This window comes from Hordeum vulgare, chromosome 2H (genome assembly GCF_904849725.1).
Source record: "Hordeum vulgare subsp. vulgare chromosome 2H, MorexV3_pseudomolecules_assembly, whole genome shotgun sequence".
NCBI classification, from domain to species: Eukaryota; Viridiplantae; Streptophyta; class Magnoliopsida; order Poales; family Poaceae; genus Hordeum; species Hordeum vulgare.
In genome coordinates this window covers 626,207,704-626,233,285 of record NC_058519.1, presented here as the reverse complement: position 1 = coordinate 626,233,285, position 25,582 = coordinate 626,207,704, and the positions used below count along the sequence as shown (strand labels likewise).

The 25,582-nt window shown below is 45.5% G+C and overlaps 1 protein-coding gene across 1 annotated transcript in view; it reads left to right on the top strand.

Moving 5' to 3' along the window:
• Positions 1-1,588: 1,588 nt before the first annotated feature.
• LOC123428822 (ethylene-responsive transcription factor 3-like) overlaps positions 1,589-25,582 on the top strand; it is a 53,052-nt gene continuing 29,058 nt past the window's right edge. The window contains exon 1 of the mRNA XM_045112954.1: positions 1,589-2,036. Within this exon, the coding sequence (XP_044968889.1) occupies positions 1,589-2,036 (448 nt within the window). The remainder of the gene's footprint in view (positions 2,037-25,582) is intronic.

Genomic DNA, 25,582 nt, shown 5'->3' with positions numbered 1-25,582 from the left:
TCAAATACGAATCGCCCATCAACAAATTCCTCCTTGTAGAGTTTTTTCAAGCCCATGCGACATTGCTTCCTTATGCCCCTTATCCTATTTCCCTGTACGATTTTTTACAGGATTACTTTTTTGTTCATCGAGCAGGTCTCCTAAAACTTAATCCCACAAAATAATTATGCACAACTTTTTGAACATAAATTCATTTGAAAAGATATTTAGACTACTTCATCACATAGTTTTATTCAGTACCACGTTAACACTATAATAGCATAATTCTATTATCTACAACCTTAACAATCCATCGACATCGAACTAGGTTAAGTATATCAAGATAGTACATACTATATAATAACATCAGGAGTGCAATAGGTCCCACAAAAATAAACAAATGTCGCTGATGATCCAGGTAGTATGAGCCAAATCATTACGGCAGCTATCAGTGCAAAGCAAAGTTTCTTAAATTTCCTTTTATGGACTTGCATATCGTTGATTTGAGTTTGCTGACACACATGCAGGAGCACTCGACCAAATTAAGCGGAATTTCACTCGCAATAAAGTAAAATAAAAACAAATTAAGCGGAAACTTATTTGATGACACTTTGCAGGTATAGGTGTCCCTACGAGGTGGACATATTGCACTGGCATGAGCTTCAAAGTTGAAACTTAGCATCTAGGTTCATGAGGAGGGCCAGCACCGGCTTTTTGGCACTGGAGTAGGATGATCGTCGGCGGTAGTGTGGGACTTTTTACTTGTTAGCATTCGACTCCTTCGTAGGGTCTGCAGCAGCAGCTGTCTGAAGCGAGATACAATACAGGGTGACCTGAAGGCCAAAGACGACGAGGAACAAGATTGTTGCTGCCCCAAAGGCTCAAACTCCTGCAGCGACACAATTGTGACCTAGACTAATCCTGAATTTTCCGGCCAAGGGACCCAACGCTACCATGGTTCCCAGCATGAATAATATCACCGCTTTTATCGCAAGGAACCTGCAAGGATGCATGGATGACAGAAACCACGTTAGCAGTTAGTACAAAACACGGATACTAGTGTTAAATTTCAGCCTTTTGGATTTTCTGGGGCGAAGCTTCCTTTTGGACTTTTTTGAATAGATCATAATTAATTTACGCTGAGATGTTATAAAAAGAATGGTAGGTGCGAATCCATATTCAAATAATGAATATTCAAAACTATTTGGAATAAAAATGTGATACCCCCAACAAAAAACCGGTTACTGGTGATTTTTCGTATTACACACCATTGATCATCCATCTCATATTAAAAGCTTACATCATCTCCAATGGCCGCATCAAAAAACGCGCCCGCACGCTAACACTCCATTTTAACGTATGCAGGATGGTTTCACGTGCTTCAGCGGACGCGGCAAAGTCGCGTGTGCGGGAAACGCTTGCGCGCGCGGGAAAAGGCGGGCGTGCACGCGCTAGATTTGACGCGCGGCGTCTAGCGCGTCTATAAAATGCAGCGCTCGCCGCACGCACTTTCACCGAATCTCAGTCGCCCCTGTCCTGCCACGCGCCCTCCCTCGCTTCGCCATGCGCCCCTCTACCTCCTTTCTCTCCTCGCCGCCGCCGCGTCAACATGCCGCCGCGCCGTCGTGGAACTTTTGGCTACCGCGGCGTCCGCGCGCGCCCCTTCGGCACGTTCTACTTCGAGATCCGATCCGGCGAGATGCGCCTCGGCCTCGGCATGTTCGACACCATCGAGGAAGCCGTTCGCGCGTTCGACGCGGCGGCGTGGCGCCTGAACAGGCCTCGAAGGGAGATGAACTTCCCCGAGGTGATGACGATGGAGTTGGCGGAGAACCTTGCGCCTCATCCACGGGTAGTCACCGACGAGGACCGTCGCCGGAACCGTAGGCGGGAGCGTCGTCTCATCATTGCTGAGATGGACGAGCATGCCATGGAGGCATGGCGCCGACAGTTCCCGGAAGGAGTCCTCGACAAGCGCCAATTCTTCGAGCAAAGGAGGGAGGAGAGGGCGGAGAAGAGGGCGGAGCAAGCTGCCTATCGTGCAGATAGGCGTACGCGCAAGCAAGCCGCATTCTTCCACATAGAGCTGAAGAAAGCGTCGACTTGTGTTGGGGAACGTTGCATGGAAACAAAAAAAATTCTACGCACACGAAGACCTATCATGCTGATGTTCATCTATGAGAGGGAGCTCGGATCCACATACCCTTGTAGATCGCTAAGCGGGAAGCGTTAAGAAACACGGTTGATGTAGTGGAACAGCTTCGTGATTCAAATCACCGTCGTCCCACGATCCGTTCCGATCTAGCGTCGAACGGACGGCACCTCCGCGTTAAACACACGTACAACTCGATGACGATCTCCGCCTTCTTGATCCAGCAAGAGAGACGGGGAAGTAGATGAGTTCTCCGGCAGCGTGACGGCGCGCCGGTGATGATGATGATCTATTCCTGCAAGGCTCCGCCTAAGCTCCACAGAAAACCGATCTAGAGGAAGAACTACGAAGTAGAGGTTTAGGGTTGCACGTGGCAAAGTTGTGTCTCAAAAAGCACTAAACCTCAAGTATATATAGGAGGAGTGAAGGGGTGCGGCTTGCCCTTGGGGCGCCGGCCGAAGGGAGGAGGGATCCTCCTCCAAGTCGGTTTGGAGGGAGGAGTCCCTTCCTTCCTTCCCACCTCCTCTTTTTTCTTCTTCTTTCCTTTTTTTTTCTTTCTCCTTTGATTTTTTTCTTCTTAACCAAAATAGCCCACTTGGGCTGGTGCGCCACCCTTGGGCTATTAGGTTCACTTCCGGGTGGGTGGGCCCCTCCCGGTAAAAACCCAGAACACATTTGTCACTCCCGGTACACTGTCGGGAATGCCCGAAATCTTTCCGGAGGCCAAATGAAACAATCCTATATATCAATCTTCATTTTCGGACCATTCCGGAAACTCTCGTGACGTCCGTGATCTCATCCGGGACTCCGAACAAACCTTCGGTCACCAACACCTATAACTCAACTATACCGAAACGTCACCGAACCTTAAGTGTGCAGACCCTGCGGGTTCGAGAACTATGCAGACATGACCTGAGACACTCCCCAGTCAATATCCAACAGTGGGACCTGGATGTCCATATTGGATCCTACATATTCTACGAAGATCTTATCGGTTGAACCTCTGTGCCAAGGATTCATATAATCTCGTATACCATTCCCTTTGTCCTTCCTATGTTACTTGTACGAGATTTGATCGTGGTATCCCTATACCTATTTCAATCTCGTTACATGCATGTCTCTTTACTCGTTCCGTAATACAAGATCCCGTGACTAACACTTTAGCCACATTGCTTGCAAGGCTTATATGTGATGTTGTATTACGAAGTGGGCCCCGATATACCTCTCCGTCACACGGAGTGACAAATCCCAGTCTTGATCCATGCTAACTCAATGGACACCTTCGGAGATACCTGTAGAGCACCTTTATAGTCACCCAGTAACGTTGCCACGTTTGATACACACAAGGTATTCTTCCGGTGTCAGTGAGTTACATGATCTCATGGTCATAGGAATGAATACTTGACACGCAGAAAACAATAGCAACAACATGACACGATCACATGCTACGTTTATAGTTTGGGTCTTGTCCATCATATCATTCTCGTAATGATGTGATCCAGTCATCAAGTGACAACACTTGCATATGGTCAGAAAACCTTAACCATCATTGATCAACTGGCTAGTCAACTAGATGCTTACTAGGGACTTTGTTTTGTCTATATATCGACACATGCATTTATGCTTTCATTCAATACAATTATAGCATGGATAATAAACGATTATCTTGAAATAGAAAATATAATAATAACTATTTATCATTGCCTCTAAGGCATATTTCCAACAGTCTCCCACTTGCACTAGAGTCAATAATCTAGTCTCATGTCGCTATGCGATTTACATTGGAATGAATCTAACACACATACGGTTCTGGTGTTGATGACGCTTCGCTCGTGGAAGAGGTTTAGTCAGCGGATCTGCAACATTCAGATCCGTGTGCACTTTGCAAATATTTACGTCCTCTCCTTCGACATAGTCGCGGATGAGGTTGAAGTGTCGTTTGATGTGTTTGGTCTTCTTGTGAAACCTTGGTTCCTTTGCTAGAGCAATGGAACCAGTGTTGTCACAAAACAGAGTTATTGGATTTAGTGTGCTCGGCACAACTCCAAGATCCGTCATGAACTGCTTCATCCAGACACCCTCCTTAGCTGTCTTCGAGGCAGTGATACGTCTCAAACGTATCTATAATTTTTGATGGTTTCACGTTGTTATCTTGTCTTCTTTGTATGTTTTATGTACCTTTTTATATCTTTTTGGGACTAACTTATTAATTCAGTGCCAAGTGCGAGTTCTTGTTTTTCCGTGTTTTTGACTCTTTTCAGATCTGATTTTGGAACGGAGTCCAAACGGAATAAAAACCCCGAAATGATTTTTTCCCAAACGAAAGAAGACCAGGGAGCCTTTGGGCCAAGCCAGGTGGGCCCCAGGGAGCCCACAAGCTCCCACCACGCCACCAGGGGGCGGCGGTGGGCAAGCTTGTGGCCTCCGTGGCCGCCCCCTGACCTAGGTCTTGCATCTATATATTCCCAAATATTCCGCAAAGAATCAGGGGAGCCTCGAAAATACTTTTCCGCCGCCGCAAGCTTCCGTTTCCGCGAGATCTCATCTGGAGACACTTCCCGGCACCCTGTCGGAGGGGACTTTGGAGGTGGAGGGCTTCTTCATCATCACCATCACCCCTCCAATGACTCGTGAGTAGTTCACTTCAGACCTACGGGTCTGTAGTTAGTAGCTAGATGGCTTCTTATCTCTCTTGGATCTTCAATACAAAGTTCTCCATGATCTTCATGGAGATCTATCCGATGTAATCTTCTTTGGGGGTGTGTTTGTCGAGATCCGATGAATTGTGGACTTGTGATCAGATTATCTATGATATATATTTGAGTCTTTGCTGATTTCTTATATGCATGATTTTATATCCTTGTAAGTCTCTCCGAGTCTTGGGTTTTGTTTGGCCAACTAGATCTATGATTCTTGCAATGGGAGAAGTGCTTGGTTTTGGGTTCTGCGATGTGGCGACCTTTCCAAGTGACAGTAGGGGCAGCAAGGCACACATCAAGCAGTTGCCATCAAGGGTGAAAAGATGGGGTTTTTATCATTGGTTTGAGATTATCCCTCTACATCATGTCATCTTGCTTAAGGCATTACTCTGTTTTTATGGACTTAATACACTAGATGCATGCTGGATAGCGGTCGACGTGTGGAGTAATAGTAGTAGATGTAGAAAGTATCGGTCTACTTGTTTCGGACGTGATGCCTATAGAAATAATCATTGCATAGATATCGTCACGACTCTGCACAGTTCTATCAATTGCTCGACAGTAATTTGTTCACCCACCGTCTACTTGCTTTCATGAGAGAAGCCACTAGTAAACACTACGGCCCCCGGGTCTATTCACATCCATCATTTACATCTCCACTTTTACTTTGCTTTGTTACTTTGTTGCTTTCAGTTCTCACTTGGCAAACAATCTATAAGGGATTGACAACCCCTTCATAGTGTTGGGTGCAAGCTTTTGTGTTTGTGCAGGATCTTGAGATACTCTTCCGCCGGATTGATACCTTGGTTCTCAAATTGAGGGAAATACTTACCGTCGCTGTGCTACATCACCCTTTCCGCTTTGAGGGAACACCAACGCAAGGCTCCAAGGCCACGGGGGAAATCCTTTGCATACTTGCCTAGGAAGTCCCTTAAGGCGTAGTCGTAGCTGAAGGATTCCTGGTGCCGTCAACACAACTATTTCTGGCGCCGTTGCAAGGGATACTGTTGGAATTATGCCCTAGAGGAAATAATAAATATAGTTATTATTATAATTCCTGTATCAAGATAATAGTTTATTATCCATGCTATAATTGTATTGAATGAAGACTCATTTACATGTGTGGATACATAGACAAAACACCGTCCCTAGCATGCCTCTAGTTGGCTAGCCAGTTGATCGATGATAGTCAGTGTCTTCTGATTATGAACAAGGTGTTGTTGCTTGATAACTGGATCACGCCATTGGGAGAATCACGTGATGGACTAGACCCAAACTAATAGACGTAGCATGTTGATCGTGTCATTTTGTTGCTACTGTTTTCTGCGTGTCAAGTATTTATTCCTATGACCATGAGATCATATAACTCACTGACACCGGAGGAATGCTTTGTGTGTATCAAACGTCGCAACGTAACTGGGTGACTATAAAGATGCTCTACAGGTATCTCCGAAGGTGTTAGTTGAGTTAGTATGGATCAAGACTGAGATTTGTCACTCCGTGTGACGGAGAGGTATCTCGGGGCCCACTCGGTAATACAACATCACACACAAGCCTTACAAGCAATGTAACTTAGTGTAAGTTGCGGGATCTTGTATTACGGAACGAGTAAAGAGACTTGCCGGTAAACGAGATTGAAATAGGTATGCGTATACTGACGATCGAATCTCGGGCAAGTAACATACCGAAGGACAAAGGGAATGACATACAGGATTATACGAATCCTTGGCACTGAGGTTCAAACGATAAGATCTTCGTAGAATATGTAGGATCCAATATGGGCATCCAGGTCCCGCTATTGGATATTGACCGAGGAGTCTCTCGGGTCATGTCTACATAGTTCTCGAACCCGCAGTGTGTGCACACTTAAGGTTCGACGTTGTTTTATGCGTATTAGAGTTATATGGTTGGTTACCGAATATTGTTCGGAAACCCGGATGAGATCACGGACGTCACGAGGGTTTCCGAAATGGTCTGGAAACGAAGATTGATATATAGGATGACCTCATTTGATTATCGGAAGGTTTTCGGAGTTACCGGGAATGACGAATGGGTTCCGGGAGTTCACCGGGGGGGGGGGGGGGGCAACCCACCCCGGGGAAGCCCATAGGCCTTTGGGGAGACACACCAGCCCTTAGTGGGCTGGTGGGACAGCCCGCAAGTGCCCTATGCGCCAAGGAGAAGAAAATCAAGAGAGAAAGAAAAAAAAAGGAGGAGGTGGGAAGGAAGGGGGACTCCCTCCCACCAAACCTAGTCCAACTCGGTTTGGGGGGGGGGGGAGAGTCCTCCCCCTTGGACTCGACCGACCCCCTTGGGGCTCCTTGAGCCCCAAGGCAAGGCCCCCTCCCTCCCACCTATATATACGGAGGTTTTAGGGCTGATTTGAGACGACTTTTCCACGGCAGCCCGACCACATACCTCCACGGTTTTTCCTCTAGATCGCGTTTCTGCGGAGCTCGGGCGGAGCCCTGCTGAGACAAGGTCATCACCAACCTCCGGAGCGCCGTCACGCTGCCGGAGAACTCTTCTACCTCTTCGTCTCTCTTGCTGGATCAAGAAGGCCGAGATCATCGTCGAGCTGTACGTGTGCTGAATGCGGAGGTGCCGTCCGTTCGGTACTAGATCGTGGGACTGATCGCGGGATTGTTCGCGGGGAGGATCGAGGGACGTGAGGACGTTCCACTACATCAACCGCGTTCTCTAACGCTTCTGCTGTACGGTCTACAAGGGTACGTAGATCACTCATCCCCTCTCGTAGATGGACATCACCATGATAGGTCTTCGTGCGCGTAGGAAATTTTTTGTTTCCCATGCGACGTTCCCCAACAGTGGCATCATGAGCTAGGTTCATGCGTTAGATGTCTTCTCGAGTAGAACACAAAAGTTTTTGTGGGCGGTGATGTGCGTTTTGCTGCCCTCCTTAGTCTTTTCTTGATTCCGCGGTATTGTTGGGTTGAAGCGGCTTGGACCGACATTACTCGTACGCTTACGAGAGACTGGTTTCATCGTTACGAGTAACCCCCTTTGCTCAAAGATGACTGGCAAGTGTCGGTTTGTCCAACTTTAGTTGAATCGGATTTGACCGAGGAGGTCCTTGGATGAGGTTAAATAGCAACTCATATATCTCCGTTGTGGTGTTTGCGTAAGTAAGATGCGATCCTACTAGATACCCATGGTCACCACGTAAAACATGCAACAACAAAATTAGAGGACGTCTAACTTGTTTTTGCAGGGTATGATTGTGATGTGATATGGCCAACGATGTGATGTGATATATTGGATGTATGAGATGATCATGTTGTAATAGAAATATCGACTTGCAGGTCGATGGTACGGCAACCGGCAGGAGCCATAGGGTTGTCTTTATACTAACGTTTGTGCTTGCAGATGCGTTTACTATTTTGCTAGGATGTAGCTTTAGTAGTAATAGCATGAGTAGCACGACAACCCCGATGGCAACACGTTGATGTATGATCATGGTGTGGCGCCGGTGACAAGAAGATCGTGCCGGTGCTTTGGTGATGGAGATCAAGAAGCACGTGATGATGGCCATATCATGTCACTTATGAATTGCATGTGATGTTAATCCTTTTATGCACCTTATTTTGCTTAGAACGACGGTAGCATTATGAGGTGATCTCTCACTAAAATTTCAAGACGAAATTGTGTTCTCCCCGACTGTGCACCGTTGCTACAGTTCGTCGTTTCGAGACACCACGTGATGATCGGGTGTGATAGACTCAACGTTCACATACAACGGGTGCAAAACAGTTGCGCACGCGGAACACTCGGGTTAAGCTTGACGAGCCTAGCATGTGCAGACATGGCCTCGGAACACATGAGACCGAAAGGTCGATCATGAATCATATAGATGATATGATTAGCATAGGGATGCTTACCACTGAAACTATACTCAACTCACGTGATGATCGGACTTGGGATAGTGTAAGTGGATCATGGACCACTCAAATGACTAGAGAGATGTACTTTTTGAGTGGGAGTTTAGCATATAATTTGATTAAGTTAAACTCTAATTATCTTGAACATAGTCTAAGTCCACTTTGAATATATTTGTGTTGTAGATCATGGCTCACGCGACAGTCATCCTGAATTTTAATACGTTCCTAGAGAAAGCTAAGTTGAAAGATGATGGAAGGAACTTTGTAGACTGGGCTCGTAATCTTAAGCTAATCTTACAAGCTGGGAAGAAGGATTATGTCCTTAATGCTGCGCTAGGAGATGAACCACCCGCTACGGCTGATCAGGATGTTAAGAACGCTTGGTTAGCACGTAAGGAGGACTACTCAATAGTTCAATTGCAGTCTTGTATGGCTTAGAACCGGGACTTCAACGTCGCTTTGAGCATCATGGAGCATTTGAGATGTTCCAGGAGTTGGATTTTATCTTTCAGAAGAACGCCCGGATCGAGAGGTATGAGACCTCCGATAAATTCTATGCTTGCAAGATGGAGGAAAACTCGTCTGTCAGTGAACATGTGCTCAAAATGTCTGGGTACTCAAACCGTCTAGCTGAGCTGGGGATTGAACTCCCGCAAGAAGCTATCACTGACAGAATCCTTCAATCACTGCCGCCAAGCTACAAAGGCTTTGTGTTGAACTACAACATGCAAGGGATGAACAAGTCTCCCGGCGAGTTGTTTGCGATGTTGAAAGTCGCAGAGTCTGAACTCCGTAAAGAGCATCAAGTGTTGATGGTGAATAAGACCACTAGTTTCAAGAGAAACGGCAAAGGCAAGAAGGGCAATTCGAAGAAGAGCGGCAAGCCTGTTGCCAATCCGCCGAAGAAACCCAAAGCTGGACCTAAGCCTGAAACGGAGTGTTTCTATTGCAAGGGTATGGGTCACTGGAAGCGCAATTGCCCCAAGTATCTGGCAGATAAGAAGGCGGGCAAAGAAAAATCAGGTATATTTGATATACATGTTATTGATGTGTACTTAACCGGCTCTCGTAGTAGCGCGTGGGTATTCGATACCCTTTCTGTTGCTCATATTTGCAACTCGAAGCAGGAACTGCGGAATAGACGAAGGCTGGCGAAAGATGAATTGACGATGCGCGTAGGAAATGGTTCCAAGGTTGATGCAATCGCCGTCGGCACAGTGTCACTTCAGCTACCATCGGGATTAGTGATGAACTTAAATCATTGTTATTTAGTGCCTGCGTTGAGCATGAACATTATATCTGGATCTTGTTTATTGCGAGACGATTACTCTTTTAAGTCAGAGAATAATGGTTGTTCTATTTCTATGAGTAACATCTTTTATGGTCATGCACCGAATGTGAGGGGATTGTTCATATTGAATCTTGATAGCGATACGCATATACATAACATTGAGACCAAAAGAGTTAGAGTAAACAATGATAGCGCCATATTTTTGTGGCACTGTCGCTTAGGTCATATTGGTGTAAAGCGCATGAAGAAACTCCATGTTGATGGACTTTTGGAGTCACTTGACTTTGATTCACTTGACACGTGCGAACCATGCCTCATGGGCAAGATGACTAAGACTCCGTTCTCCGGAACAATGGAGCGTGCAAGTGACTTATTGGAAATCATACATACCGATGTGTGTGGTCCGATGAGCGTGGAGGCACGCGGTGGATATCGTTATTTTCTCACCTTCACTGACGATTTGAGTAGGTATGGCTATGTCTACTTGATGAAGCACAAGTCTGAAACATTTGAAAAGTTCAAGCAATTTCAGAGTGAAGTGGAAAATCATCGTAACAAGAAGATCAAGTTCCTACGGTCTGATCGTGGGGGTGAGTATCTGAGTTTCGAGTTTGGTGATCACTTAAGAAAATGTGGAATTGTTTCACAGTTGACACCGCCTGGAACACCACAGCGTAATGGTGTGTCCGAACGTCGTAATCGTACTTTGTTAGAGATGGTGCGATCTATGATGTCTCTTACTGATTTGCCATTATCTTTTTGGGGTTATGCATTAGAAACAGCTGCATTCACTTTAAATAGGGCACCGTCAAAATCCGTTGAGACGACACCATACGAACTGTGGTGTGGCAAAAGGCCAAAGTTGTCGTTTCTTAAAGTTTGGGGATGTGATGCTTATGTCAAAAAGCTTCAGCCTGAAAAGTTGGAACCCAAAGCGGAAAAGTGCGTCTTCATAGGTTACCCAAAAGAGACAGTTGGGTACACCTTCTATCTCAAATCCGAGGGCAAAGTGTTTGTTGCTAAGAACGGAGCTTTTCTCGAGAAGGAGTTTCTCTCGAGAGAATTGAGTGGGAGGAAGATAGAACTTGACGAGGTTGTCGAACCTCTCATCCCTCTGGATGGTGGCGCAGGGCAAGGGGAAACCTCTGTCGTTGCGACGCCAGTTGAGGAGGAACCTAATGATGATGATCATGAAACTCCAGTTCAAGTTTCTGTTGAACCACGCAGGTCGACGAGATCACGTGCTGCTCCAGAGTGGTACGGTAATCCCGTCCTATCAATCATGTTGTTAGACAACAATGAACCTGCAAGTTATGAAGAAGCAATGGTGGGCCCAGATTCCAACAAATGGCTAGAAGCCATGAAATCCGAGATAGGATCCATGTATGAGAACAAAGTGTGGACTTTGGAGATACTACCTGAGGGCCGCAAGGCTATTCAGAACAAATGGATCTTTAAGAAGAAGACGGACGCTGACGGCAATGTGACCGTTTATAAAGCTCGACTTGTGGCAAAGGGTTTTTCACAATTTCCAGGAGTTGACTACGATGAGACTTTCTCACCCGTAGCGATGCTTAAGTCCGTCAGAATCATGTTAGCAATAGCTGCATTTTTCGATTATGAAATCTGGCAGATGGATGTCAAAACGGCGTTCCTTAACGGTTTCCTTAAGGAAGAATTGTATATGATACAACCCGAAGGTTTTGTCGATCCTAAGAATGCTAACAACATGTGCAAGCTCCAGCGATCCATTTATGGACTGGTGCAAGCATCTCGGAGTTGGAACAAACGCTTTGATGAGGTGATCAAAGCATTTGGGTTTATACAAGTGGTTGGAGAATCTTGTATTTACAAGAAAGTGAGTGGGAGCTCTGTGGCGTTTCTAATATTATATGTGGATGACATATTACTGATTGGAAACAACGTAGAGTTTTTGGAGATCATAAAGGATTACTTGAATAAGAGTTTCTCTATGAAGGACCTAGGAGAAGCTGCTTACATTCTAGGCATTAAGATCTATAGGGATAGATCAAAACGCCTGATAGGACTTTCACAAAGCACATACCTTGATAAAGTTTTGAAGAGGTTCAAAATGGAACAGTCCAAGAAAGGGTTCTTGCTAGTTTTACAAGGTACGAGATTGAGTAAGACTCAGTGCCCAGCAATTGATGAAGATAGAGAGCATATGCGCTCCGTCCCCTATGCTTCAGCCATAGGTTCTATCATGTATGCAATGCTGTGCACTAGACCGGATGTTAGCCTGGCCATAAGTATGGCAGTTAGGTTCCAGAGTAATCCAGGAGTGGATCACTGGACAACGGTCAAGAATATCCTGAAGTACCTGAAAAGGACTAAGGAGATGTTTCTCGTATATGGAGGTGACGAAGAGCTCGCCGTAAAAGGTTACGTCGATGCAAGCTTTGACACAGATCCGGACGACTCTAAGTCGCAAACCGGATACGTATTTATTCTTAATGGGGGTGCAGTAAGCTGGTGCAGTTCCAAGCAAAGCGTCGTAGCAGATTCTACATGTGAAGCGGAGTACATGGCTGCCTCGGAGGCGGCTAAGGAGGGTGTCTGGATGAAGCAGTTCATGACGGATCTTGGAGTGGTGCCAAGCGCACTGAATCCAATAACCTTGTTCTGTGACAACACGGGTGCCATTGCTTTAGCAAAGGAACCACGGTTTCACAAGAAGACCAGACACATCAAACGACGCTTCAACCTCATCCGCGACTACGTCGAGGAAGAGGACGTAAATATATGTAAAGTGCACACGGATCTGAATGTAGCAGACCCGCTGACTAAACCTCTTCCACGGCCAAAACATGATCGACACCAGAGCTGTATGGGTGTTAGATTTATTACAATGTAATTCACATGGTGATGTGAGGGCTAGATTATTGACTCTAGTGCAAGTGGGAGGCTGTTGGAATTATGCCCTAGAGGCAATAATAAATATAGTTATTATTATAATTCCTGTATCAAGATAATAGTTTATTATCCATGCTATAATTCTATTGAATGAAGACTCATTTACATGTGTGGATACATAGACAAAACACCGTCCCTAGCATGCCTCTAGTTGGCTAGCCAGTTGATCGATGATAGTCAGTGTCTTCTGATTATGAACAAGGTGTTGTTGCTTGATAACTGGATCACGCCATTGAGAGAATCACGTGATGGACTAGACCCAAACTAATAGACGTAGCATGTTGATCGTGTCATTTTGTTGCTACAGTTTTCTGCGTGTCAAGTATTTATTCCTATGACCATGAGATCATATAACTCACTGACACCGGAGGAATGCTTTGTGTGTATCAAACGTCGCAACGTAACTGGGTGACTATAAAGATGCTCTACAGGTATCTCCGAAGGTGTTAGTTGAGTTAGTATGGATCAAGACTGGGATTTGTCACTCCGTGTGACGGAGAGGTATCTCGGGGCCCACTCGGTAATACAACATCACACACAAGCCTTGCAAGCAATGTAACTTAGTGTAAGTTGCGGGATCTTGTATTACGGAACGAGTAAAGAGACTTGCCGGTAAACGAGATTGAAATAGGTATGCGGATACTGACGATCGAATCTCGGGCAAGTAACATACCGAAGGACAAAGGGAATGACATACGGGATTATACGAATCCTTGGCACTGAGGTTCAAACGATAAGATCTTCGTAGAATATGTAGGATACAATATGAGCATCCAGGTCCCGCTATTGGATATTGACCGAGGAGTCTCTCGGGTCATGTCTACATAGTTCTCGAACCCGCAGGGTCTGCACACTTAAGGTTCGACGTTGTTTTATGCGTATTAGAGTTATATGGTTGGTTACCAAATGTTGTTCGGAGTCCCGGATGAGATCACGGACGTCACGAGGGTTTCCGGAATGGTCCGGAAACGAAGATTGATATATAGGATGACCTCATTTGATTACCGGAAGGTTTTCGGAGTTACCGGGAATGTACCGGGAATGACGAATGGGTTCCGGGAGTTCACCGGGGGGGGGGGGGGGCAACCCACCCCGGGGAAGACCATAGGCCTTTGGGGAGACACACCAGCCCTTAGTGGGCTGGTGGGACAGCCCGCAAGTGCCCTATGCGCCAAGGAGAAGAAAATCAAGAGAGAAAGAAAAAAAAAGGAGGAGGTGGGAAGGAAGGGGGACTCCCTCCCACCAAACCTAGTCCAACTCGGTTTGGGGGGGGGGAGAGTCCTCCCCCTTGGACTCGGCCGACCCCCTTGGGGCTCCTTGACCCCCAAGGCAAGGCCCCCTCCCTCCCACCTATATATACGGAGGTTTTAGGGCTGATTTGAGACGACTTTTCCACGGCAGCCCGACCACATACCTCCACGGTTTTTCCTCTAGATCGCGTTTCTGCGGAGCTCGGGCGGAGCCCTGCTGAGACAAGGTCATCACCAACCTCCGGAGCGCCGTCACGCTGCCGGAGAACTCTTCTACCTCTTCGTCTCTCTTGCTGGATCAAGAAGGCCGAGATCATCGTCGAGCTGTACGTGTGCTGAACGCGGAGGTGCCGTCCGTTCGGTACTAGATCGTGGGACTGACCGCGGGATTGTTCGCGGGGCGGATCGAGGGACGTGAGGACGTTCCACTACATCAACCGCGTTCTCTAACGCTTCTGCTGTACGGTCTACAAGGGTACGTAGATCACTCATCCCCTCTCGTAGATGGACATCACCATGATAGGTCTTCGTGCGCGTAGGAAAATTTTTGTTTCCCATGCGACGTTCCCCAACAGATACACAGCAGAACAATCAGGCAGCCATGTACTACGCTTCACATGTAGAATCTGCTACGACGCTTTGCTTGGAACTGCACCAGCTTACCGCACCCCTATTAAGAATAAATACGTACACGGTTTGAGACTTAGAGTCATCCGGATCAGTGACAAAGCTTGCATCGACGTAACCCTTTACGACGAGCTCTTCGTCACCTCCATAAACGAGAACCATTTCCTTAGTCCATTTCAGGTACTTCAGAATATTCTTGGCCGTCTCCCAGTGTTCCACTCCTGGATCACTTTGAAACCTGCCTGCCATACTTATGGCTAGGCTAACGTTCGGTCTTGTGCACAGTATTGCATACATGATAGACCCTATGGATGAAGCATAGGGGATGATACTCATATTTTCTCTATCTTCTGCAGTTACTGGACACCGAGTCTTACTCAAATTTATACCTTGTAACACTGGCAAGAACCCCTTCTTGGATTGCTCCATTTTGAACTTCTTGAAAACTTTATCAAGGTATGTGCTTTGTGAAAGTCCTATTTGGCGCCTCGAGCTATCTCTATAGATCTTAATGCCTGATGACCCACAAGTGTAGGGGATCTATCGTAGTCCTTTCGATAAGTAAGAGTGTCGAACCCAACGAGGAGCAGAAGGATCTGACAAGTGGTTTTCAGCAAGGTATTCTCTGCAAGCACTGAAATTATCGGTAACAGATAGTTGTGTGGTAAGATGATTCGTAGCAAGTAGCAAAGGTGCAGCAAAGTGGCCCAATCCCTTTTGTAGCAAGGGACAAGCCTGGACAAACTCTTATAGGAGGTAAAGTGCTCCCGAGGACACATGGGAATTTCTGTCAAGCTAGTTTTCATCATGTTCATATGATCCGCGTTCGCTACTTTGATAGTTTGATATGTGGATCGACCGGTGCTTGGATGCTGCCCTTACTTGGACAAACCTCCCACTTATGATTAACCCCTCTCACAAGCATCCGCAACTACGAAAGAAGAATTAAGACTAAGTCTAACCATAGCATTAAACTAGTGGATCCAAATCAACCCCTTACGAAGCAACGCATAAACTAGAGTTTAAGCTTCTGTCACTCTAGCAACCCATCATCTACTTACTACTTCGCAATGCCTTCCTCTAGGCCCAAATAATGGTGAAGTGTTATGTAGTCGACGTTCACATAACACCACTAGAGGAAAAACATCATACAACGCATCAAAATATCGAACGAATACCAAATTCACATGACTACTTATAGCAAGACTTATCCCATGTCCTCAGGAACAAAAGTAACTACTCACAAAGCATAATTATGTTCATGACCAGAGAGGTATTGAATAGCATCAAGGATCTGAACATATAATCTTCCACCGAGTAATCCAACTAGCATCAACTACAAAGAGTAATTAACACTACTAGCAACCTTACAAGTACCAATCGGAGTCGCGAGACGGAGATTGGTTACAAGAGATGAACTAGGGTTTGGAGATGAGATGGTGCTGATGAAGATATCGATGGTGATGAATCCCCTCCGATGAGAGGAGTGTTGGTGATGACGATGGCGACGATTTCCCCCTCTGGGAGGGAAGTTTCCCCGGCAGGACGGCCCTGCCGGAGCTCTAGATTGGTTTTGCTCAAGTTCCGCCTCGTGGCGGCGGCGATTCCTCCCGAAAGCCTCCTCTTGATTTTTTTGGAACGAAACCCTCCTTATAGCAAAAGAGGGGAGCCAGAGGGCCAACAGGGAGCCCACAAACCCCCTAGGCGTGGCCAGGGGGTAGGCCGCGCCTAGCAGGCTTGTGGCCTCCTGGTGGCTCCCCTTGCTACCTCTTGAGTTTGTGTTGGTTTTCCCTTGAAGAGTAAAGGGTGATGCAACACAGTAGCAGTAATTATTTCCCTCAGTTTGAGAACCAAGGTATCAATCCAGTAGGAGTATCAAGCCAAGTCTCTAAAGTACATGCGCAAAAACAACAAACTTGCACCCAACGCTACAAAGGGGTTGTCAATCCCTTCACGATTGATTGCAAGGTGAGATCTGAAGGCGGAAAGTGCAACAAAGTAAAAGTGTAGGGCTGAAAATATGATGTGAAGTAGACCCGGGGGCCATAGTGTTCACTAGAGGCTTCTCTCATGATAGAAAATATTACGGTGGGTGAACGAATTACTCTCGAGCAATTGATAGAACCGCGCAAAGTCATGACGATATCTAAGGCAATGATCATACATATATGCATCACGTCCGATACAAGTAGACCGATACTTTCTGCATCTACTACTATTACTCCACACATCGACCGCTATCCAGCATGCATCTAGTGTATTGAGTTCATGACAAACACATTAACGCCTTAAGCAAGATGACATGATGTAGAGGGATAAATTCATGCAATAGATATAAACCCCATCTTTTTACCCTTGATGGCAACAACATGATGTGTGCCTCGCTACCCCTTTTGTCACTGGGTGAGGTCACCGCACGGTATGAACCCAAAACCAAGCACTTCTCCCATTGCAAGAATCATAGATCAAGTTGACCAAACAAAACCCACAACTCGAAGAGAATTACAAGGATATGAAATCATGCATATAAGAGATCAGAAGAAACTCAAATAAGATTCATAGATAATCTGATCATAAATCCACAATTCATCAGATCTCGACAAACACACCGCAAAAGAAGATTACATCGGATAGATCTCCATGAAGATCATGGAGAACTTTGTATTGAAGATCCAAGAGAGAGAAGAAGCCATCTAGCTACTAGTTATGGACCCGAAGGTCTATGGTGAACTACTCACGCATCATCGGAGAGGCAATGGTGTTGATGAAGAAGCCCTCCGTGTACGAATCCCCCTCCGGCAGGGCACCAGAACGTGCCCCAGATGGGATCTTACGGAGACAGAAGCTTGCGGCGGCGGAAAAATATTTTCGCGGCTCTCTCCCGTGGTTTTGGATTTTTCGGGGATTTATAGGCGGAAGAAGTAGGGCAGGGGAGCCACAGGGGGCCCACAAGCCTGCTAGTCGCAGCCCCCAGGCCGCGACTAGGGGGCTTGTGGCCTCCCCTGGTGCCCTCTGCCTTGGTTCTCAAGCTTCCTGCGTATCTTCTGTTCCGGAAAAAATCTTTTCGGAGGTTTTATTCCGTTTGGACTCCGTTTGATATTCTCCTCTGAAAAGGGTCAAAAACACGGAAAAAACAGGAACTCGCACTTGGCACTGAGTTAATAAGTTAGTCCCAAAAAATATATAAAAGGCATACAAAACATCCAAAGTTTGACAAGATAATAGCATGGAACCATAAAAAATTATAGATATGTTGGAGACGTATCACCCCTCTGGTACTTCTTCCGCCCAGTATTTTTTATAAATTCCAAAATAATTCCTCGTTGATTTTCACGGCTTTTGGAGTTGCGCAGAATAGGTATCTCAAACTTGCTCCTTTTTCAGGCCAGAATTCCAGCTGCCGGCATTCTCCCTCTTCATGTAAACCTTGTAAAATAAGAGAGAAAAGGCATAAGTATTGTACCGTGAAGTGAATAACAGCCCATAAAGCGATAAATATCAACATGAAAGCGTGATGCAAAATGGACGTATCAATGCCTAATATGTAAGCAACTTCTCCTAGGTCTTTCATTGAAAAACATTTGTTCAAGTAATCCTTTACGCTCTCTAAAAACTCCACATTCTTTCCAATCAGAATATGTCATCCACATATAATATTAGAAACGCCACAGAGCTCCCACTCACCTTCTTGTAAATACAAGATTCCCCAACCACTTGTATAAACCCAAACGCCTTGATCACCTCATCAAAGTGCTTATTCCAACTCCGAGATGCTTGCACCGGTCCATAAATGGATCATTGGAGCTTGCATACTTTGTTAGCATTCTTCGGATCGACAAAACCTTCGGGTTGCATCGTATACAACTCTTCCTTAAGAAAATCGTTAAGGAACGCTGTTTTGACATCCATCTGCCAGATTTCATAATCGAAAAATGCAGATATTGCTAACATGATTCGGACGGACTTAAGCATCGCTACCGGTGAGAATGTCTCATCGTAGTCAACTCCTTGAACTTGTCAAAAACCCTTTGCCACAAGTCGAGCTTTATAAACGGTCACATTACCATCCGCGTCTGTCTTCTTCTTAAAGATCCATTTGTTCTGAATAGCCTTACGACCTTCTGGTAATACTTCCAAAGTCCACACTTTGTTTTCATACATAGATCCTATCTCGGACTTCATGGCCTCTAACCATTTGTTGGAATCCGGGACCACCATTGCTTCTTCATAATTCACAGGCTCATTGTTGTCTAACAACATGATAGATAAGACAGGATTCCCGTACCACTCAGGAGCAGTACATGATCTTGTCAACCTGCTAGGTCCGATAGTAACTTGATCCGAAGCTTCATGATCATCATCATTAGCTTCCTCCTCAACCGGTGTTGCCTCGACAGAGATTTCCCTCTGCCCTGAGCAACCATCTAGAGGGAGCAGAGGTTCCACAACCTCATCAAGTTCTATCTTCCTCCCACTCAATTCTTTCGAGATAAACTCCTTCTCAAGAAAACTCCGTTCTTAGCAACAAACACTTTGCCCTCGGATCTGAGATAGAAGGTGTACCCAACTGTCTCTTTTGGGTAACCTATGAAGACGCACTTTTCCGCTTTGGGTTCCAGCTTTTCAGGCTGAAGCTTTTTGACATAAGCATCGCATCCCCAAACTTTAAGAAATGACAACTTTGGCCTCTTGCCATGCCATAGCTCATATGGTGTCATCTCAACAAATTTTGATGGTGTCCTATTTAATGTGAATGCAGCTGTCTCTAATGCATAACCCCAAAACAACAATGGAAAATCAGTAAGAGACATCATAGATCGCACCACATCTAACAAAGTACGATTACGACGTTCGGACACACCATTACGTTGTGGTGTTCCAAGCGGTGTCAACTGTGAAACGATTCCACATTGTCTTAAGTGAGCACCAAACTCGAAACTCAGATATTCGCCCCCTCGATCAGTTCGTAGGAACTTGATCTTCTTGTTACGATGATTTTCAACTTCACTCTGAAATTGCTTGAACTTTTCAAACGTTTCAGACTTGTGCTTCATCAAGTAGATATATCCATACCTACTCAAATCATCAGTGAAGGTGAGAAAATAGCGATATCCGCCGCGCGCCTCCACACTCATTGGACCGCACACATCAGTATGTATGATCTCCAACAAGTCACTTGCACGCTCCATTGTTCCGGAGAACGGAGTCTTAGTCATCTTGCCCATGAGGCATGGTTCGCACGTGTCAAGTGATTCGAAATCAGCATGGAGTTTCTTCATGTCCTTTACACCAATATGACCTAAGCGGCAGTGCCACAAAAAGGTGGCGCTATCATTGTTAACTCTACATATTTTGGTCTCTATGTTATGTATATGTGTCTCATCACAATCAAGATTCAATATGAACAAACCCCTCACATTGGGTGCATGACCATAAAAGATATTACTCATAAAAATAGAACAACCATTATTCTCTGACTTAAATGAGTAACCGTCTCGCAATAAACAAGATCCAAATATAATGTTCATGCTTAACGCAGGCACTAAATAACAATTATTGGAAGTTCATAACTAATCCTGATGGTCACTGAAGTGAGGCTGTGCCGACGGTGATTGCATCAACCTTGGAACCATTTCCCACGCGCATCATCACTTCATCCTTCGCTAGCCTTCGTTTATTCCGCAGTTCCTGCTTCGAGTTGCAAATATGAGCAACAGAACCGGTATCAAATACCCATGCACTACTACGAGAGTTGGTTAGGTACACCAATAACATGTATATCACATATACCTGGTTTGGCGTTGGTCACCTTCTTATCAGCCAAATACTTGGGGCAGTTGCACTTCCAGTGACCCATCCCCTTGCAATAATAGCACCTAGTTTCCGACTTAGGTCCAGCCTTGGGTTTCTTCGTCGGAAGAGCAACAGCTTTGCCGCTCTTCTTGGAGTTACCCTTCTTGCCTTTGACGCTTTTCTTGAAACCAGTGGTCTTATTCACCATCAACACTTGATGTTCTTTCCGGAGTTCTGACTCTGCGACTTTCAGCATCGCGAATAACTCGCCGAGTGACTTATTCATCCCTTGCATGTTATAGTTCAGCACAAAGCTCTTGTAGCTAGGTGGCAGTGATTGAAGAATTCTATCAGTGATAGCTTCTTGCGGGAGTTCAATCCCCAGCTCAGCTAGACGGTTTGAGTACCCAGACATTTTGAGCACATGTTCACTGACAGACAAATTCTCCTCCATTTTGCAAGCATAGAATTTATCGAAGGTCTCATACCTCTCGATCTGGACATTCTTCTGAAAGATAAACTTCAACTCCTGGAACATCTCATATGCTCCATGACGTTCAAAGCGTCGTTGAAGTCCTGGTTCTAAGCCATACAAGACTGCACATTGAACTACTGAGTAGTCCTCCTTATGTGCTTGTCAAGCGTTCAAAACATCTTGATTAGACGTAGCGGGTGGTTCATCTCCTAGCATTGCATCAAGGACATAATTCTTTTTCCAAGCTTGTAGGATGAGCCTTAGATTACGAGCCCAGTCTACAAAGTTGCTACCATCATCTTTCAGCTTAGCTTTCTCTAGGAACGTATTGAAATTCAGGGTTGCTTCTGCGTGAGCCATTAATCTACAACATAAAATATTGCAAAGTGGACTTAGACTATGCTCAAGACAATTAGAGTTTAGCTAATCAAATTACTAATAAACTCCCACTCAAATAGACATCCCTCTAGTTACTTGAGTGTGGCATGATCCAAATTCACTAACTCAAGTCCGATCATCATGTGAGTTGAGTGTAGTTTCAGTGGTAAAAATCTCTATGTTAATCATATCAACTATACCATTCATGCTCGACCTTTCATTCTCTTGTGTTTCGAGGCCATGTCTGCACATGCTAGGCTTGTCAAGTTTAACCCGAGTGTTCCGCGTGTGTAACTGTTTTGCACCCGTTTTATGTGAACGTTGAGTCTATCACACCCGATCATCACGTGGTGTCTCAAAATGAAAAACTGTCGCAACGGTGCACAGTCGGGGAGAACACAATTTTATCTTGAAATTTAGTGAGGGATCACCTTATAATGCTACCGTCGTTCTAAGCAAGATAAGGTGCATAAAAGGATTAACATCACATGCAATTCATTAGTGATATGATATGGCCATGATCTTGTGCTTCTTGATCTCCATCACCAAAGCACCGACATGATCTTCATCGTCACCGGCGCCACACCATGATCTCCATCATCGTGCCGCCATCGAGGTTGTCGTGCTATCTATGCTATTACTACTAAAGCTACAACCTAGAAATATAGTAAACGCATATGCAAGCACAATCGTTAGTTTAAAGACAACCCTATGGCTCCTGCCGGTTGCCGTAGCATCGACGCGCAAGTCGATATTTAACTATTACAACATGATAATTTCATACATCCAATATATCACATCATGTCTTTGGCCATATCACATCACATGCATACCCTGCAAAAACAAGTCAGACGTCCTCTAATTTGTTGTTGCATGTTTTACGTGGCTGCTATGGGTATCTAGTATGATCGCATCTTACTTATGCAAAACCACAACGGAGATGTGCAAATTTCTATTTAACCTCTCTCCAAGGACCACCTCGGTCAAATCCAATTCAACTAAAGTTGAAGAAACAGGCACCCGCCAGTCATCTTTATGCAACAAGTTGCATGTTAGTCGATGAACTTGGTCTCTCGTAAGCGTACGAGTAATGTTGGTCCGAGCCGCTTCAATCCAACAATACCGCCGAATTGAGAAAAGACTAAGGAGGGCAGCAAATTGAACATCAACGCCCACAAATACTTATGGGTTCTACTCGAGGTTACATCTACACATGAACCTAGCTCTGATACCACTGTTGGGGAACGTTGCATGGGAAACAAAAAATTTCCTACGCACATGAAGACCTATCATGGTGATGTTCATCTACAAGAGGGAGATCGGATCCACATACCCTTGTAGATCGCTAAGCAGGAAGCGTTAAGAAATACGGTTGATGTAGTGGAACAGCTTCATGATTCAAATCACCGTCGTCCCACGATCCGTTCCGATCTAGCGCTGAACGGACGACACCTCCGCGTTCAGCACACGTACATCTCGATGACGATCTCCGCCTTCTTGATCCAGCAAGAGAGACGGGGAAGTAGATGATTTCTCCGGTAGCGTGATGGAGCGCCAGTGATGCTGATGATCTATTCCTGCCGGGCTCCACCCGAGCTCCGCAAAGAACCGATCTAGAGGAAGAACTACGAAGTAGAGGTTTAGGCTTGCACGTAGCAAAGTTATGTCTCAAAAGGCCTAAACCTCAAGTATATATAGGAGGAGCCAAGGGGTGGGGCTTGCCCTTGGGGGGCCGGTCGAAGGGAGGAGGGATCCTCCTCCAAGTTGGTTTTGAGGGAGGAGTCCCTTCCTTCCTTCGCACCTCCTCTTTTTTTCTTCTTTCCTTTTTTTTCTTTCTCCTTTGATTTTTTCTTCGTAGCCAAAATAGCCCACTTGGTCTGGCCTCACCAGCCCACTAAGGGCTGGTGCGCCACCCTTGGGCTATTAGGTTCACTCCCGGGTGGGTGGGCCCCTCCGGGTAAAAACCCAGAACTCATTCCTCACTCCCGGTAATGCCCGAAATCTTTCCAGACGCCAAATGAAACAATCCTATATATCAATCTTCGTTTCTGGACCATTCCGGAAACCTCATGATGTCCGTGATCTCATCCGGGACTCTGAACAACCTTCGGTCACCAACATCTAAGACTCAACTATACCGAAACGTCATCGAACCTTTAGTGTGCGGACCCTGCGGGTTCGAGAACTATGCAGACATGACCTGAGACACTCCCCGGTCAATATCCAACAGCGGGACCTAGATGTCCATATTGGATCCCACATATTCTACAAAGATCTTATCGGTTGAACCTTTGTGCCATGGATTCATATAATCCCGTATATCATTCCCTTTGTCCTTCGGTATGTTACTTGCCCGAGATTTGATCGTCGGTATCCCTATACCTATTTCAATCTTGTTACTGGCAAGTCTCTTTACCCATTCCGTAATACAAGATCCCGTGACTAACACTTGAGTCACATTGCTTGCAAGGCTTATATGTGATGTTGTATTACCAAGCGGGCCCCGAGATACCTTCCCGTCACACGGAGTGACAAATCCCAGTCTTGATCTATGCTAACTCAACGGGCATCTTTGGAGATACCTGTAGAGCACCTTTATAGTCATCCAGTAATGTTGCAACATTTGATACACACAAGGTATTCCTCCGGTGTCAGCGAGTTACATGATCTCATGGTCATAGGAATGAATACTTGACATGTAGAAAACGATAGCAACAAAATGAGACGATCACATGCTACGTTTATAGTTTGGATCTTGTCCATCACATCATTCTCCTAATGATGTGATCTAGTCATCAAGTGACAACACTTGCATATGGTCACAAAACCTTAACTATCCTTGATCAACTGGCTAGTCAACTAGAGGCTTACTAGGGACTTTGTTTTGTCTATATATCCACACATGCATTTATGCTTTCATTCATTACAATTATAGCATGGATAATAAACGATTATATTGAAACGGGAAATATAATAATAACTATTTTATCATTGCCTCTAGGGAATATTTCCAACAACTTGGTCCTCCGACAATGAATGCTGATGTGACGCCTTCATCACGACGGAGGAATCGGACACCGGCGCGTTGGAGCCCGACGACGACGATCATGAGTAGTTTTTTCAACTATCTAGACTATATATGCAACTATTATGTATCGTTTTTATCCTATGTGATTAAAAATGTGATGAAAAATGTGTTGAATTTTTCCCGCGCACGCCTCATTTTTGGGCTTCCGCTGGAGTGCTGCGCGCGAGCCTAATTTTTGGGCTACCGCTGGAGCCAGCGCTCGACGGCGCGCTAAATTTTGAGATGGGCGTGCTGTAAACAGATATTTTGTACGTGCCGGGTTGGGCGCCCGTTGGAGATGCTCTTAGTATGTAATGAAAATTAATAAGGGAATAGTAAGACATATCGCTTCCGGTGGTCGTGGTTGCAATGGACAGATCCATAGAGACCATGGGTGGGGTCGGAGTTACCCTGTGACCAGACAGACATGAACCTCTTTCATGCGTGTACCTCGATTATGCTGGGCAATGTGCATAAAACCCTATTCTCGCATGACAACTGGACCGGACACGACCCACTCAAGCTACTAGCTCCAGAGCTTTACAAGATTACCTCCAGAAAGAACAGATTGGTGCACAAAGAGCTAATGAACGAGAACTGGATCAGGGTAGTGATCACACTTCAGACCATTCAGCAACTGGGAAATTCTTGTATATTGACAATCAAATCACTCAGATCACGCTTTTTCCTGCTAAGGAGGACAACATTCACTCGAACTTAACCACCTCTGGGGCATACTATGCTACCTCTGCCTACTGCGCACAATTCTTCGGCTCTTACTCACGATTTGAAACGGACAAAGTCTGGTCTACAAACGGTGATCCCAAATGCAAGTTCTTTGCATGGCCAGCTCTACATGGAAGAATCCTCACCGCGGATATGCTGGCTATGAGGGGATGGCCCCACGACCCTAGGTACATGGTATGTCTTCAACAACTAATAAAACAACTCACCTATGCAAGGGGTATCCTTACATGATCGCGGTCTGGAACCAGGTGAACACGTGGACAAATGAAGGTGTTCCAATCTCCGGTTTCC